The 14,692-nt window shown below is 54.7% G+C and overlaps 4 protein-coding genes across 4 annotated transcripts; all 4 read right to left on the reverse strand.

The window, feature by feature from the left end:
- Positions 1-475: 475 nt before the first annotated feature.
- MFIFM68171_00657 (uncharacterized protein) lies at positions 476-2,217 on the reverse strand (the record flags this gene model as incomplete). Its single annotated transcript, XM_071056079.1, has 4 exons — positions 476-555; positions 603-1,184; positions 1,765-1,997; positions 2,057-2,217. The coding sequence occupies 4 exons, from the start codon at positions 2,215-2,217 to the stop codon at positions 476-478; spliced, it is 1,056 nt and encodes a 351-aa protein (XP_070912180.1).
- A 2,783-nt stretch (positions 2,218-5,000) lies between these two features.
- On the reverse strand, positions 5,001-6,725 carry MFIFM68171_00658 (uncharacterized protein; the record flags this gene model as incomplete). The annotated part of the gene is made up of 1 exon (XM_071056080.1): positions 5,001-6,725. One exon carries the CDS (start codon positions 6,723-6,725, stop codon positions 5,001-5,003), a length of 1,725 nt encoding a protein of 574 aa, XP_070912181.1.
- Positions 6,726-7,304: 579 nt separating this feature from the next.
- On the reverse strand, positions 7,305-10,678 carry MFIFM68171_00659 (uncharacterized protein; the record flags this gene model as incomplete). Its single annotated transcript, XM_071056081.1, has 8 exons — positions 7,305-8,859; positions 8,959-9,219; positions 9,269-9,303; positions 9,594-9,704; positions 9,757-10,071; positions 10,121-10,177; positions 10,227-10,464; positions 10,521-10,678. The coding sequence occupies 8 exons, from the start codon at positions 10,676-10,678 to the stop codon at positions 7,305-7,307; spliced, it is 2,730 nt and encodes a 909-aa protein (XP_070912182.1).
- Positions 10,679-11,768: 1,090 nt separating this feature from the next.
- MFIFM68171_00660 (uncharacterized protein) lies at positions 11,769-14,343 on the reverse strand (the record flags this gene model as incomplete). The annotated part of the gene is made up of 2 exons (XM_071056082.1): positions 11,769-14,206; positions 14,259-14,343. The coding sequence occupies 2 exons, from the start codon at positions 14,341-14,343 to the stop codon at positions 11,769-11,771; spliced, it is 2,523 nt and encodes an 840-aa protein (XP_070912183.1).
- Positions 14,344-14,692: the final 349 nt, after the last annotated feature.

Below are 14,692 nucleotides of genomic sequence, written 5' to 3' on the forward strand. Positions count from 1 at the left end.
AACTGATCCTAATAGCCTGGTTATGTGAGTCGAATCTAGACACTAGTTGGAGGGAGAGTATCCTATATGCAACAAAACTCGGAAGTAGAGTGATCAACGTGTGTAGAAAACGTTATAGAATTGATTGTCCGGTCTCAGGATCAATGGCACAGATAGCGCTATTTAAGATATAAAAAGAAACAGGTCCTCCGCAAGACGTAGCTACTAAGACATATCACCAGTTAGTTCCGTCCTCTGATCCTAGGCCTTGGATGTCAACTCGGACATCTGCTTTCGTATCTGCTCAGCCTCATTATGTCTCCCCTGCTTGTCCAATACTATAGCGAGATTGCCCATACTAATAAGTGTATCAGGATGCTCGACGCCAAGTATCTTTTGCATCAGCTTCGTCGTCTGCCGCTGTAGCTGTTCTGCCTCGTCGTATTTCCCCTGCCGCAAAAACACCGCCGCGAGATTGCCCATACTAATAAGTGTACTAGGATGCTCGACGCCAAGTATCTTTTGCATCAGCTTCGTCGTCTGCCGCTGTAGCTGTTCTGCCTCGTCGTATTTCCCCTGCGGCCAAAACACCGTTACGAGATTGCCCATACTAATAAGTGTACTAGGATGCTCGACGCCAAGTATCTTTTGCCCCAGCTCTATCGTCTGCTGCTGTAGCTGTTCTGCCTCGTCGTATTTCCCCTGCCGCAAAAACACCATCGCGAGATAGCTCATACTCTCAAGTGTATCAGGATGCTCGACGCCAAGTAGCTTTTGCATCAGCTTCGTCGTCTGCCGCTGTAGCTGTTCTGCCTCGTCGTATTTTCCTTGCTCGCTAAACACCGCCGCGAGATAGCTCATACTCTCAAGTGTATCAGGATGCTCGACGCCAAGTATCTTTTGCATCAGCTCCATCGTCTGCTGCTGTAGCTGTTCTGCCTCGTCGTATTTCCCCTGCCGCAAAAACACCATCGCGAGATAGCTCATACTCTCAAGTGTATCAGGATGCTCGACGCCAAGTAGCTTTTGCATCAGCTCCATCGTCTGCCGCTGTAGCTGTTCGGCCTCATCGTATTTTCCTTGGTCCGAAAATACTCGGGCGAGACGGTACATGCTGGTGAGCGTATCGGGGTGCTGGGTGCCGAGCACCATTTGTGTCCTATCGAGTGTCTGACGAAGCAACTTTTCGGCTTCGATATATCGCCCTTGGTATAGCAGCACAATCCCAAGTAGTCCGTATGCGCCAGTAATGCCAGCTGCGTTCACAGCGCTTCCAGTTCGATGGGCATTAATCCATTTCTGGATGACTATCTCCGCCGATCGATACCGTCCCTGATCTAGCAAGATGTCACCTAGGTTTAGGACGATGGGCAAGGCATCAGCATGTCCGACTCCGTCGAACAGTTCTGATGAAAGTAAATCCTCCCGAAGTTGGTGTTCCTCCGCTTGCCTGTACCGACGAGGGTAAGAGGTCTCTTGCGAAATTGGTTGCGGTGGGTTTGCCGTTTCTGCTATTAGACCTCCCATTCCCCTTTGAATTGGGTGAGGCAGTGGCGTAGAGATCGAAGCTGGACTTTCACCAGTGAAGGCGCTAGTCGGGTGCAAGATTAGGTCTGACAGGGCAGGCGAGGTGGCCACCGGCGTGTGGGCCATAGCTGGGGGGCGTGTCGCAGGCGTTCCATGGTTGGAAACCGTTCGGTGGTCTACTGCCGCTGGTGTTTCTGTAGCAGAATTCCTGATCAGACCTACCCAGGCAGCTGCGAGTACGTACAGAGGGTGGCGTACCTGCCAGAGAGGCTGGGGAATACAGGGTGTCCTGAGAAATCCCGTTTCTCTTCATATATCGGTCGATCTTTTGTGGATCAACGTTTTCACCTCTGACAGAGAACGCTAGGTCTGGTTTGTCCGTCTCGACGAGCCTCCGTCTCTGTCGCCTCCGGACAATGGCTTTCATCTCTCCGGGCTTGATCTTCCTGTCGAGGCCCCACTGCGAGATACGAAACCGGTACTGCCGAACCCTTTGTAGTAGATGCATGTGAGCAAAGTGGCGGCACTGTGAGGAAGAATAGGGACCTACTCCGCCTTGAAGCCATAGTCAGTCTCCATGATTTCTTTCACTTCGTGCAGCGGTCGATGGTCTCTGACGTGCAGTTCTATGATCTTGTCCTTGTACGGCAACCATGCGGCAGCAGATAACGTGGGTGCCTTGGGCTTTCTTGGCTTTGCTGGTGGTCCCATCGCAGCTGCTGGTGTAACTCCTGGACCAAGGGGAGGCTGTGAGCTGGGTTGCTGTCGGCTGGCTGGAGCATCAAGCCCTGCAAGCGGGGGTACTGGCGGCTGAGTTAGGGTTGGGGTTGGGATCGATTGAGCGACGGTCTCTGTATTTGGGCTAGGCCCGCCTTGCCCGGCGCCGCTCTGCGGAGCTGAAGGCTCGTCTTCCAACTGAAGAAACGAGGGAAACCCCAATGGAGCGTGCAGAGAAAACGATGAATAGTCATATAGGAAGCTAGGAGACTGGGAAGGCGAAAAACAATCCATGGCGACAACGTTGTCCCACGATAACCACAAGAATTCAGACTGACAGCAGCAGGCGGCTGGTGAAGGGGATGGGGCTAAATAAATATATGTACTTAATCAGGCCGTGTCTGGGAAAAGTAAAGGAGGTGAGAGAGCAAGGGATGGATGTACGCCCGCTCGCGCCTTAGCTGCTGTATCTTTTTTGGTTGCGGGCCTTGCCGGACAAAAGTACTATTTTTCATGGGCTTGGTAGGGGAAGGTAAGGAAAGGCAGGGGTGGTGTGACGGAAGGTTCCTAGCAAAAGTACAATCTTTCTCGCTGGTGGCAGAATCCGGCCAACTAGCTGGCTTCTTACCTACCTATGGGAAACCGACTCTTGGCTGCATGCCCAGGAAGATCCCGATCCCCACCCCGGCTGCCCGACTGCATGTTTCGTTCCGTGCTTGGTAGGTTTTGCCCGTTATGGTCAAGCGACCTACAACTCAGCAGGGCTGCATGTCTGCGATGCACGACAAAACTACAATTCCTGGCGACTTCTAGGGGCGTGGGCACTTATTTTGTGAGGGTATTGGCTGGAGGCAGCAATGTTGCCTGACGCCCAATAAACTCAAATTCATGGACTGACCCGTCTATTCTCCATGGCAGCGGGTGACCACACGGATTGAAGGTGACCACGCCAACGGATCGATCCAAGCCTCCCACCAATGCAAAAGTACAACCCGCCTGGCCTCATGAGATGGCAGCGTTGAGATGACATGGCCTTCTAATGCGAACCATTCTTCTCCTTTCCCTACTATCTTGACTGACCAGAATCTCGAGTATAAATCAGCGCTCGTCTCACCCACATTGAGGTTGCCGACTCACCAATCATCATAACTCCTCCAGGTCTCTCAATGATACACTTCTTTGCCAAAGAAGTCCGAGTCATCAGTTGTAAACCCCTTCCGCCAATTGTTTCCACAAACCTTTGCTAGTGCTCAGTCAGACTCCGTCCACAACAACATGAACATGACGGGCCCGCCGACCCTTTCTAATCAAGGAAATACTGGGCAAGCTGGTGCGAGCCCCGACGCATGGTTTGCTTCATCCACATTCCTGTTTCGCTCAACATGGCCAACGTTTATCACAGGTCCTCAACCTCAAACTGTGGATCGTGCCACCCACACCAAAGCAACCCGACTGCCCTAGTCTCATATAGTCAGGTCGAGGACCGGTATGTGCCTTTCCGATTTCTACCCAACACCCCTTTCCCCCATTAGCACATCTACTAAGCGTTGGGGCCATCATAACAGCGGGAACCCGACTACTGGCCAGACATCTCCGTCCAACCCGATGCTTGTCCGATGGTGCTATGAGACAAAGGAGACAGAGATGACCTTGGCCGAGAGGCTTCAGTCGAAATAGGCTTCTCCGTTAGTACTGGGTATACCTACCTAAGCAGCCTAGACCAATAACCAATATAAGGACAGCGGGAAGTGGAGTGGGCGTGGCAGGAATAAGGTACCTATACAATTGAGTAAGTTAAAGCTCTGTGGAAGTTGCGTCTGTCATTGCATTGTTACTGTATTAGACTACGGGACGTGTGTTTTGTAGATCCGAGGCTAATTATTTTTCTGAGCTGGTACAGCCTGATTCCTCAGTCGGAAGACCTTGCTATAGGGCTGAGGAACTGGCTTTGGAATACCCGCAAGTGGACGAATCTACCTACCATATTTTCTAGTACCTCCACCTTTAATCCTTATTCCCCCCAATTTATGTAGACTATGTGTTGAATTGCCGCTACAATAGCCGATGGTTCGCTAGTAGATCCTGAACTCTATTCATCAATGAGAACCCAGAAAGTCCTTAAAGCTACACGTAGTTATCCAATATCTCTACATTAATAGTAACTATGAAGACACCTTCCCATCTTCTCGAACATCACCCAGAATCCTTCACACATTACCTTTCGATAGATGACTGTCCTCACTGCCATGTCCTCCAGTATTGTGCCTAGTGAGTTTGACACCGTTAAATTTATAGTCGATAGTAGAAACATATATAAATGGGACATAACGGTGACCGAGTTTTAGAAATTGGGATCCTGTTGAGTAGTACCTGTAGGACTTCAATGATCTCCACGTCTGGAACCACATCTTCGATACACCGGCGACCGCGACTACGACCTGGTCGATACATTGCCGTCGGACTTCAAAGGGGAATGTTCCACAACCCCCCCCCCCTTTTTTTTTTTTTTCACGTTTGGGTTGTATTCTTCTTTTGCGTTTCACACTCTTACATTAAGCGGTTGTATTGTACGCACCGGTAGATAGTGAAATCACGCAAAACAAGCTCAACATTTTAATTGCTTCGAGCGTCGGCTCTGGTGTTATAATATTCTCCGTTATTATATACAATCTAGTACTATTACATAGTAGATACCAATGGGCGGCGTCAGTATTAACCATTGGCCCAGCAGAACACTATATTAGAATCCAAGCCCTTGCAAAGCGCCCTTCTCTCCATCACAGCCGTATCCCACTCTCCCACCAGCGCTTCCCTCTATACCACCTCAACCCGTACTGCCCATCCCACCGCCACCAACTCTCCCCCGGTAGACTTCCCAGTCCCATCATCCTCAGCGGGGACACCGGCACCGGCTCGAACAGCCACAGCCCGGCCCTGCTCATATCATCAATCAACCCCCACGCCGTAAAGTACAGCCACAAGGCCACAAACAGGAAATTCGCGGCCCGTCTCCCCCATCTCGGCACAAACCGATCTATCGGCCCCCTGAAGACGGAACAAACCGCAGTCTGCCCCAACACCCCCACAGCCTGCAGCATAAAAAACGCTATGGGCGTCCACGCGACCGTCCTCTCCGGCACGGCCGTCATGCCCCCGGCGGCGTGGACTAGCCCGCTCTGGAAGAAGGCACCCACCGTTTCCACCACTACTGCCGCCACCACCATCACCGCCCCGACCCGGACCTTCCCACCCCGCATCCTACCATCACCGCCACCGCCACCGCTATCGCCGCCGGCCACGCAACCGAGCAGCCACCGCCCCAGGCTCACGAACCCCCTCCGGAACGTCTGATGCCACCACCCGCCCCACCAGCCGGCCAGCCCGCGGTCCAGCACGCCGGCGGTGAAGGAGCCGAACAGGGTGGGGTGCTGCCAGAGCTCGGCGCGGGGGCCGAGGAGGCGGCGGAGCGGGGGCAGGGCGGGGAGGGCGCAGCAGACGAGGAGCTGCAGGGGGGAGTGGTAGAGGTGGAGGGCGGCGAGGACGCCGGCGAGGGCGGCGAGGTTGCGGAGCAGCGGGAGGGCGACGGCGGGGCAGGGGAGGGCGGCGAGCGCCGGCGGGAGCTGCGGCACGCCGTCGGCGGCGGCGGACGCGGCGTACTCGGGCCCCGCCACGAAGTACGGGTCCCGCCGCGCCGTCACCGTCCACACGTCGATCGCCGCGTACGCGAGCGCGAAGCTCACCAGGCGCGAGCGCACGAAGGACGCGTACGTCGGCGACCGCGCCACGCCCGTCCGCGACGCCAGCGGGATGAGGTCGATGCGCGCCGGCTCCTCTTCCTCGTCCCCCCGGCTGGAGGAGGTGTGCGGATGGCTCCGCGGGAACGGGGGGTGCGGGATGCACGGGATGGAGTGGTTCCAGCCGGCGCCACGGAACGCGGTGAACAGGTCGGCGGCCCAGCCTAGGCGCGTGAGGAAGGGCTCGTTGGCGGGGAAGCGCTGCCAGAAGTATTCGTGGTGCGGCCACGAGGCGGCGACGCTCTCGTCTGGGGGTTTGGGGAGGGCGAATTCGTCCTTGTCCTGGTCATTGTCGTTGTCGTTGCCGTTTGCTCTTGCTTTAAATTTCTTCCTCGGCCTGCGCTGGACCCTCGCTGCCTCCCATTGCGGCCGAGTAAAGATGAGCAGGGTAAGCGACCAGATGGTGCCCCACGAGGCGATCAGCCCGGTGGCGTATGCCACGGCCTCATTTCCAGCAGAGGTTGTCTGCAGGAGGCGGACATTGAGATAGACGACGGCCGCGGCGACAGCCCAGCGCATGCGATACAACCATGGCCGTTGTGTGTGCGGGATGCTGAGGTAGATAAGAGGCAGGATGACAGGACCGATGAACGACCATGGAATGATTAGGGGTTTAGCATCGCCGGCCGCGAGTGCCGCGTCGAAGGCGGCCCGGTATTTTTGCTGGTAAAAGGCGGCGAGGTTGAGGTCGGGTTGGCCGTCATGCATGGCACCCCTTCAACTCAAAAAACCTGTCTCCAAGAAGGGAAATTTACAAATATGTTGGTTTAAAGCTTAAGTAATCTAGAAACGAAACTGAACCACAGAGCCAACCAGGCGTTGTTACAGTCACTAGCGAAATCGGCTTTCCGCTTTTATCTTTCACATCTTTTGAGAGCACGGACCTTTATGCATCTATTCGACCACACTCTGCGCCGTCGCACATGTCTGAGTACCGTACACTGCTGACACATCAAGACAGTGATGCACCTACACGGTATAACGAGAACGGGCAGCCTTGATAACCAAATATGACCGGGAGAGCAGCTAAAAGAGGCGTCAGCCAAAAATGGCTGACAACGCGGATGACCGCCTCCACCACAGCCCTCGGTCGACCGAGTTATACATTGAGACGAACCCCTCATTCTCTTATATGTATCCTCTATCCGCAAAGCTTGATCACATTCAACGCAAAAAAACATACAGCTGGAAACTCCAAAAAAAAAAAAAAAATGAAAAAAAAAATAAAAATAAAAATTCCTGTTGCATTACTATTATCCTAACGTCCTATCTGTTCCCCGTATCTTCCTAGTTCAGCCAATTGCCTAGAGTAGAGCGAGTAGAGATAGTATCAGGATGATCTGAGCCCAGTACTCGCTGCCGGAGATAGAGGCAGTTCTGCATTAGCTGCAGAGCATCACTGAGACGGCCCAGGCTCTTCCAGGTAAATGCGAGGTTGTTCATACTGGTCAGCGTCGAGGGATGCTCCTCTCCCAGTACCATCTTTCTCGTCTCCATCACTTGCACCTCTAGCGACTCGGCCTCCTTCCATCGGCCTTGGTTCCAATATATCGACGCCAGGTTGGCCATACTGGTCAGCGTATCAGGATGCTCCTCTCCCAGTACCCTCGAACAGATATCGAGTTCCTTCGCCTGTAACTCCTCAGCCTCCTTCCATCGGCCCTGGTTCCTATACGTCGACGCCAGGTTGGCCATACTGGTCAGCGTATCGGGATGCTCCTCTCCCAGTACCCTCGAACTCGTCTCCATCACTTGCACCTCTAGCGACTCGGCCTCCTTCCATCGGCCTTGGTTCCAGTATGTCGACGCCAGGTTGGCCATACTGGTCAGCGTATCGGGTTGCTCCTCTCCCAGTACCCTCGAACTCGTCTCCATCACTTGCACCTCTAGCGACTCGGCCTCCTTCCATCGGCCTTGGTTACTATATATCGACGCCAGGTTGGCCATGCTGGCCAGCGTATTAGGATGCTCCTCTCCCAGCACTTCCCTCAGCAACCCTCTTGCCTGTAACTGGAACTTCTCCGCCTTATTCCATTGACCTTCGTGGGAGAAGAATCCGGCTACACAGTGGAGAAGGGATGCCCTTGCCAGCCTCTCATCCTTCGACCCAGTGCTTACAAGTCTCAGCACCGCATGCACATGCGGAAGCAATGCGCTACATATCGCCCGGTTCTCGTAGCTGCCGTATGGGTAAGCCTGCGACACCACCGAGAGCGCCTGTTCCGCGAATTGGCGCATCGTCCCCTTCCTGTCGAGCCACCTTTGCGTGACCAACTGCACAAGGCGGTGCATATCGAACCCACGGTCCCTGTCCTCAACAACAAAACAGAACGCTTTGAGAACGCCTAGCGCCTTCGTGAGCTGTATTTCCCCCCTTTGCTCTTGGCCCTGCTGCTTGCTGTAGTGGGATAGGAATTCCAACGGGACGGCTTGCCGGTCGAAGAGGCTCATGAGCGAGAGGAGCTCGCCCGCAAAGACATTCTGCCGCTGGATCTGCTCGAACGAGAGAATCCATGTCTCAGCCACCGCACGAGGAGTCTCCGAGTCTCTCCCGTCTGTCTCGAATTCCTCGCTAAGCAGATCGATGACGTTCTGCTCGCGCTCATCCAAGAGCCGAAGGTAGTCGCAGATCGTTATGGTGTTCTCTTGGATGAACGCCGCCGCCTGGACGAGCGCCAGCGGGAGGTGCTCTAGCCGAGAAGAAAGAGCCGAGGATTCGTCAGAAGCGGCGTCGATTCCGCCAAGCCGCGCACGAAGCAGCTGGGCCGTCTCGTCTTCATCCATCCTGCCGACCTCGATAGGGTGCTTTCCCTTGGTCAGTCTCGAGCCCGCCTGCTTGTTCCTAGTTGTGACGAGAATGGCGCCGTGTGAGCACTCGGGATGGTACCGCCCAAGGTTTCCCCCGTAGTTAGATGCATTGCCATTCTCGGATCCCCCTTACTGGCTGAAAAAAAGCTCCGTGTCATCGGCATTATCGACCACCATGAGCCACCGGCCGCAATCCTTCCGCTCCAGCCACCCCTTCACCAACGGCAGTACGTCGGTCTTGGGGTCGTCATAGCCGGGGATCTGGCATTCTTGCGCGATGGAAGTATACGCTTGGCGGAACCGCTCCGTATTGCTTGCGTGGACCCAGAAGACCGATACCTCCGGGTGCGTCTCCCGCAACCAGAACGCATGCGCCAGCGCGATCTGCGTTTTCCTAGTGCTGGTCAGTATTATATATAGAAAGCGGGAACGGCTCCCTTTACCCAATACCGCCCAACCCATATAGGCCCGCCCTCAGCTACGATGTGCTGCCTGTCGAAGGCTGCCTATGGCCGAGCTGGCTCTTCAGCTGTTCGAGAATCTCGGAACGCCCAACAAAGTCCGGATTGCTGGTGTATAGCACGAGAACTAATCTGCTTAGCCTGAGCTAGAAGCCGTACGGTGGTTCTACCTACATCGCGCGGCAGAGCTCGTACGTCCATCCCGTCCATCTCCTGATCTTTCGGTATAGTCTGAGGCGGGCGGATTCCCGTGACGTCTTTCGGTCGTATCTATTTCCTTGATCCACCGGCGAAGCTCCCCGCAAACAGCTGTGAACCCGGGGTCGTCCGTAGAGACAAATCTGGCCATGTCCATATAGTTGCTGTAGATGCCGATCGGGATGTACCCCGGGAGGATTGCCGAGTGCTGCGGCACCACCTTGCCATTTGTTAATCAGCCATGCACCACGAAGTTATGCTTTCGGGCCTACCTGGCCGACGCCCGGTAGAGGCAGCTCCTCATAAAAACAACTGATCTGAATCGGCTGTAATCCCTCTCTGCTGCGCGCCATGACGATCGCGTGGAAGCTATCCTGAATCCGTACAAGCACCTCTGACTCGCGTCTGAGCACGGTCACAATCTCGGTATTCGTCTGCTTGATGACACCGATCGAACGAGACAGCAGCTCGGCCCACTGAGCAAGCCCAGCTCCGTGGTACGGCGTTCCCAGGAAGGCGATCCCGCGTGTCGATCGAAGGATGTTCTGGAGGTGTCGCTCTCGTCGCTCTCTCGACCTAACCAATGCCTACTGCAAGTATCAACGCAGTCCTCCAGAACCAGAGCAGGGACCGTACGTCCTCGCACACTAGGCCGCCCAAACTATAGCAGACGAATATAATCGGCCGTTCATTCTACTTCCGTCAGCGCGGACCACCATCCGCAGATCACGTGTACTCCTACTGTATCATCTTTATCTCGATATGTTGCGAGAGATGTGAGCAGATTCCACGCATGGTTTCCAATCCTGCTCTGTGCCACAACTCCTCGCCAGTCTGCCACATATGCATCGTATCCGAACGTAAGGACGCGCGCGGTCGGGAGCTCGGGCGGAAGGAGGGCTTTGGGCCATAGCTCGGACATGTCATAGGCGGTCCACGTCTTCTCGCGATCGCCGGTCAGGCCGTAGACGAAGACGATGCTGGCCGTTATCATCAGCGGTTGTGTTACTGCAGCTTGGAGTGAAAGTGTACGTACTCGACGGTGGCGTGTGCTGCGCTGCGAAGCAGCTTGATGCCTGACGGGAAGGTCTTGGTCGAGGACGAAGCCCCCGCAACCGATCGTTTCGGCGGGTCGTGCTCAGCTGCCGGCCCGGTTGCTGCGGCATTCGGCCGCCGGCGGAAGAATCGTCGCATTCCGCCGCGTGGAGGGAACGTGCGTCTCGGTCCGTCAGATCGCGATCCGCTGCTCTGGTGGGGTTCGAAGGTGGGCCTTCACGATCAACCTCATGACTGTGTCCAACTTGGCGAAGGGTACCAAGCTGCTTCCGCCCAACAAGCCAAATCTAACCAAATCAAATCAAATCAAATCAAATCAAATCAAGCCAAATGGGGCAATTTTAAGCCAAATGGGTAAATCCACGATATTTGATTTGATTTGACATATTTGCCAAGGACTGCCAACTGTCATATTGTTAGCAATCCACCTGTCAGGCAGTGCCAAGAAGGCAGGAAAAACCTCTATCACGTGACGTCTGGTCAGATCCTCCCGGGATTTCACATTGTCCGAGGCTTATGTAAGGTAATATTTGATTTGCTTCCGACAAATCAAGCCAAATCAACCAAATCGACCCTCAAGTCTTGACAAATAAGCCAAATTCGTCTCTTGATTTGATTTGATTTGGCTTGTTGGGAGCCTTGCTTCCCATGCGCGGACGGGAGCTGTTTTTGGCTGGGCTTTTTTTTTTTTTTTTTTTTTTTTTTTTTTTTTTTCCGTGGCCTCTTTATGCTGGTCACTTGCTGGAAGCGGAAGTATTGAATTTGGGAATCGGACAGAGTACGCCGGTGCGTGCGAGCACGCATGGTGTGAGCGGATAGATGCATAAATGTCCGTGCGCTTAGATTTCGTTGGAGTGAAAAAAATGAAGGCGGTTTCGCTAGCGACTGTATGAGAGCGGAATTAGGTACAAGACAAAACATGAAGAGAACGGAGAACACAACTGAAAAAATTATCTAATACATTTTTCAGCTCCTTCGTCTGCGGCGAGAAAATCAGCGGAGTTTACCGCGAGCTGATGGCAAAAGTTGATCGCGAGGCAGCAGGGCATGTTACGTGATTTGCTACTGCTGCGCGAATGTTTCAGATTGCTTCATATCTTACTCTACATACACCCGCCACGTAGCGCGAAGATACAAAAACAACACCTTAGTGTAGACTTGCTAGTGCCATTTAGACACTACGGAGTATACAACCCGGGACTAGACAAATAAGTACTTGACCACATCTCTATAAAGCCCCGTTCGCACTCACGCCCCCCTGGCCCCTCCACTCAGCCACCACCCTATCCCCAACCCTCACCGTTGGAAACTGCCCCTCTATCGTCAACTCGTCGCTCGCCCTATGACACATATGCACCCCGAAGAACACCTTCCCGTCAAACCGCCGCGTCTTGGACAGCGTGACAAATGGCTCCTCGCTCTTCTCGGCCGTCTCCTGGTCGATACAGACCATGTGGCATCTCCTGCACGCGCCCAGCATCTCAAAGTCGTGCCTACCGCCGATGCGCACGGCTGACCACGCGTCTTCAGCATACGCCGTCGTAGGATCAAAGGTAGTAGCAGAAGATGCAATAACGATGTTGGCTCGGAACACAGCAGGTGAGACTTCCTTAGCCTTGCCGGCGCCCTTGATGTCCCGGTTGAGTGCCTCAACGCTGGCGAGGGTAATGGCTAGGATAGGACTCTCGTTCGAGAGCAGGATCCGCCGCGAAACTGGGACGGCCCTTTCCGAGTCCGAATCTGGGGGCGAGGGCGGGGTAGGGAAAGACCCTGGGATGTCGAGGGCTTTTCGGCTGCTGTTGCTAGGCACGAGAGGAAGCTGGTGCTTCTGGAGGTGGGCTTTGGAATGACGCATGCTTTTCCCCTGCCCCCCCGGCGGGAAGCGGGCCAGCAGGCAAGACACACCGAGGACTGACGAGAAGAAGTTGTTGATGGTTGGGGATGCGTATGTTTGGGCTACGATCTCTTCCCCGCAAACTCGCGAGGCCCTCGAGCGAGGAGAGGCAGAGAGGTGGAAAAGGGACGGATTCTTCGAGAGCGGGATCAGAATCTCCCGAGGTAGATCGCTAGGGATCGTCCCGGAGTATGTGACGCGCAGTTCTCCCCGCTTGAAATCGAGAGATGGCCGGATAAGAGCCATGTTGGGATATCGCTTTTGGCTCAATGCTTGTCCTGTGCCCTGGTGCACCAAGCACCATTCTCTATCCCAGGCCAGTCCCTCGGGCCGCACCTCCCAGTCGACACCCGAGGGTACCTGAAACCTGCCGCAGCTCTTGATTGGGTATATGGATATGCTGTGGACGTAAAGGTGAGATTTGTCTTGAGGCTGCGGTACTGTCTCCGTAATCCTTGGCGGCGAGACATCCCGATAGAACTCAGCGACGAAATCTACGAAGCTGTCCACGTCGGAGACTGTACTCATTGCACCGAGACTGGCCCGGATGACACCAGTTGGCTTCCCTGCTATGATGTCGTTATCGGTCCCGCACCGGAAACCCGAGCTGAAGTTCTGCTTCATCTCCCAAGGCTCAAGCCCAAGGGCCGACGCAATGCCGCCAGGATTACACACACCGCCGGTCCGTATGTGGAAGCCTTTCAATGAAGCGACCTTTTCGACTTCTGCCAAGCTCACCCAGGCACCCAGGCTGTTGCGGATGTTGAAGGCCACAATGGGGCCGCTACCACAGCTGCTGCTTCTGGCCTTCGGATCTGGCGAGTAGATCGTGCAGACGGGCTCGTCGTTTCCATGCCGCAACGACTCGAGCCCGCGATACAGTCTTCTAGACAAGAATGATGTATGGGCTGCGACGTCCAGCATCGAGCCGAATAATTGTCTGTGGACGTCCAGTGCTGCGTCAAGGGCGATTATGTTGTGGATGGGCAGCGTTCCGTCTTCGAGACGCTCGTGCAGAAACTGGCTTTTGGGAGCGTACCACTGCTCTTTCAGGCAGACGACCATGTCCACAGAACCACCACCGAAATACTTCTTGTGATCAAACGCATCTTCGGCTTCACGCCTCACGATTAACGCGCCCAGATCCGGAAAGCCAAAGATCTTGTAAAAGCTAAGTACGGTAAAATCGGGGGCAGAAGGAGCGCAACTAAGGTCCAATGGCGAAGAGGAGATCAACGCTGCCGCATCCAGCAGAGTATACGTCTTCCCCCCCCCAAGATCACGAAGCTTCTCGGCCCAAGTTGAGGGGAACCTTCGGCCGTCCATGTTTGACTGCGCCGGATACGCAAACAAGACGGTCCGGTCTCCATTGCTGCCCTCGAAAGGGGGGCTCCCTGCGAACCACTCTTCAACCTGGCGGTCATCAAAGCAGAGACTATTCCGAGCCTCTTCACGGACACCAACAAGGCTGGTGTGGCTCGCTTGGTGGTACGCATAGTCGAAGCCGCCAGGCGCTGCTCGCAAGGCATCAGCAACCAGTTTGATTCCAGCTGTTGCATTTGCCACGAACACAAGGTCAAATTCGGCGGGGTCGGCGTTGAGGAAGCGGAGCACGCGAAGACGAATGTCTTCTATCCGCGATGTGGATAGCTGGGAGGAGGCCGAGGCAGAGTGTGGGTTCCCAAAAAGGTTGAGCGTCATGTCTCGCGCGAACCTGTCCATCAAAGACCTAGGGTATAGTGCCGTCCCAGCATGGTCTAGGTAGACAGACCCTGTGTGCCGGTTAGCAACCATCAGAGCCTCAAAGGAGCGGTAGCGTCTTACCATGCAACATGGGGTACTCATCGTCTCTAAAGTTCTCGACAGCGGCATTGTAACCATTGTCGGCGGGAGTGTTGGGCGGTGCCATGGCTGCTACACTCGATACTCACCCCACGCTTGCTTCAGCCGATAAGGATAAGGGAATAACAATGGCGTGCAAATCTCGAGCAGCCTGTAACATCTGCGATCTGAGTCTCAGAGACCGGCAGGTTGAATCATGCATGATTCTGGAATTGCGAGTAACAAACAAGTGGCTCAACTAGTCTATGTAACTGTCGTCGGGCAGTGCCTTGGGTGTCTCGCAACATTGGGGCAAACGGAGTTCGCCCCCTTCCACTTGGGCTGGCCGTTGCGGAGAAAGGTGGGGTGCCTCCAAATCCCCGCCACACACCACAGCGCCACACCATTTATGAGAATTAAGCCACAGGGGATACGCT

The sequence above is a fragment of the Madurella fahalii genome, assembly GCF_045866475.1.
Source record: "Madurella fahalii IFM 68171 DNA, scaffold_1, whole genome shotgun sequence".
NCBI classification, from domain to species: Eukaryota; Fungi; Ascomycota; class Sordariomycetes; order Sordariales; genus Madurella; species Madurella fahalii.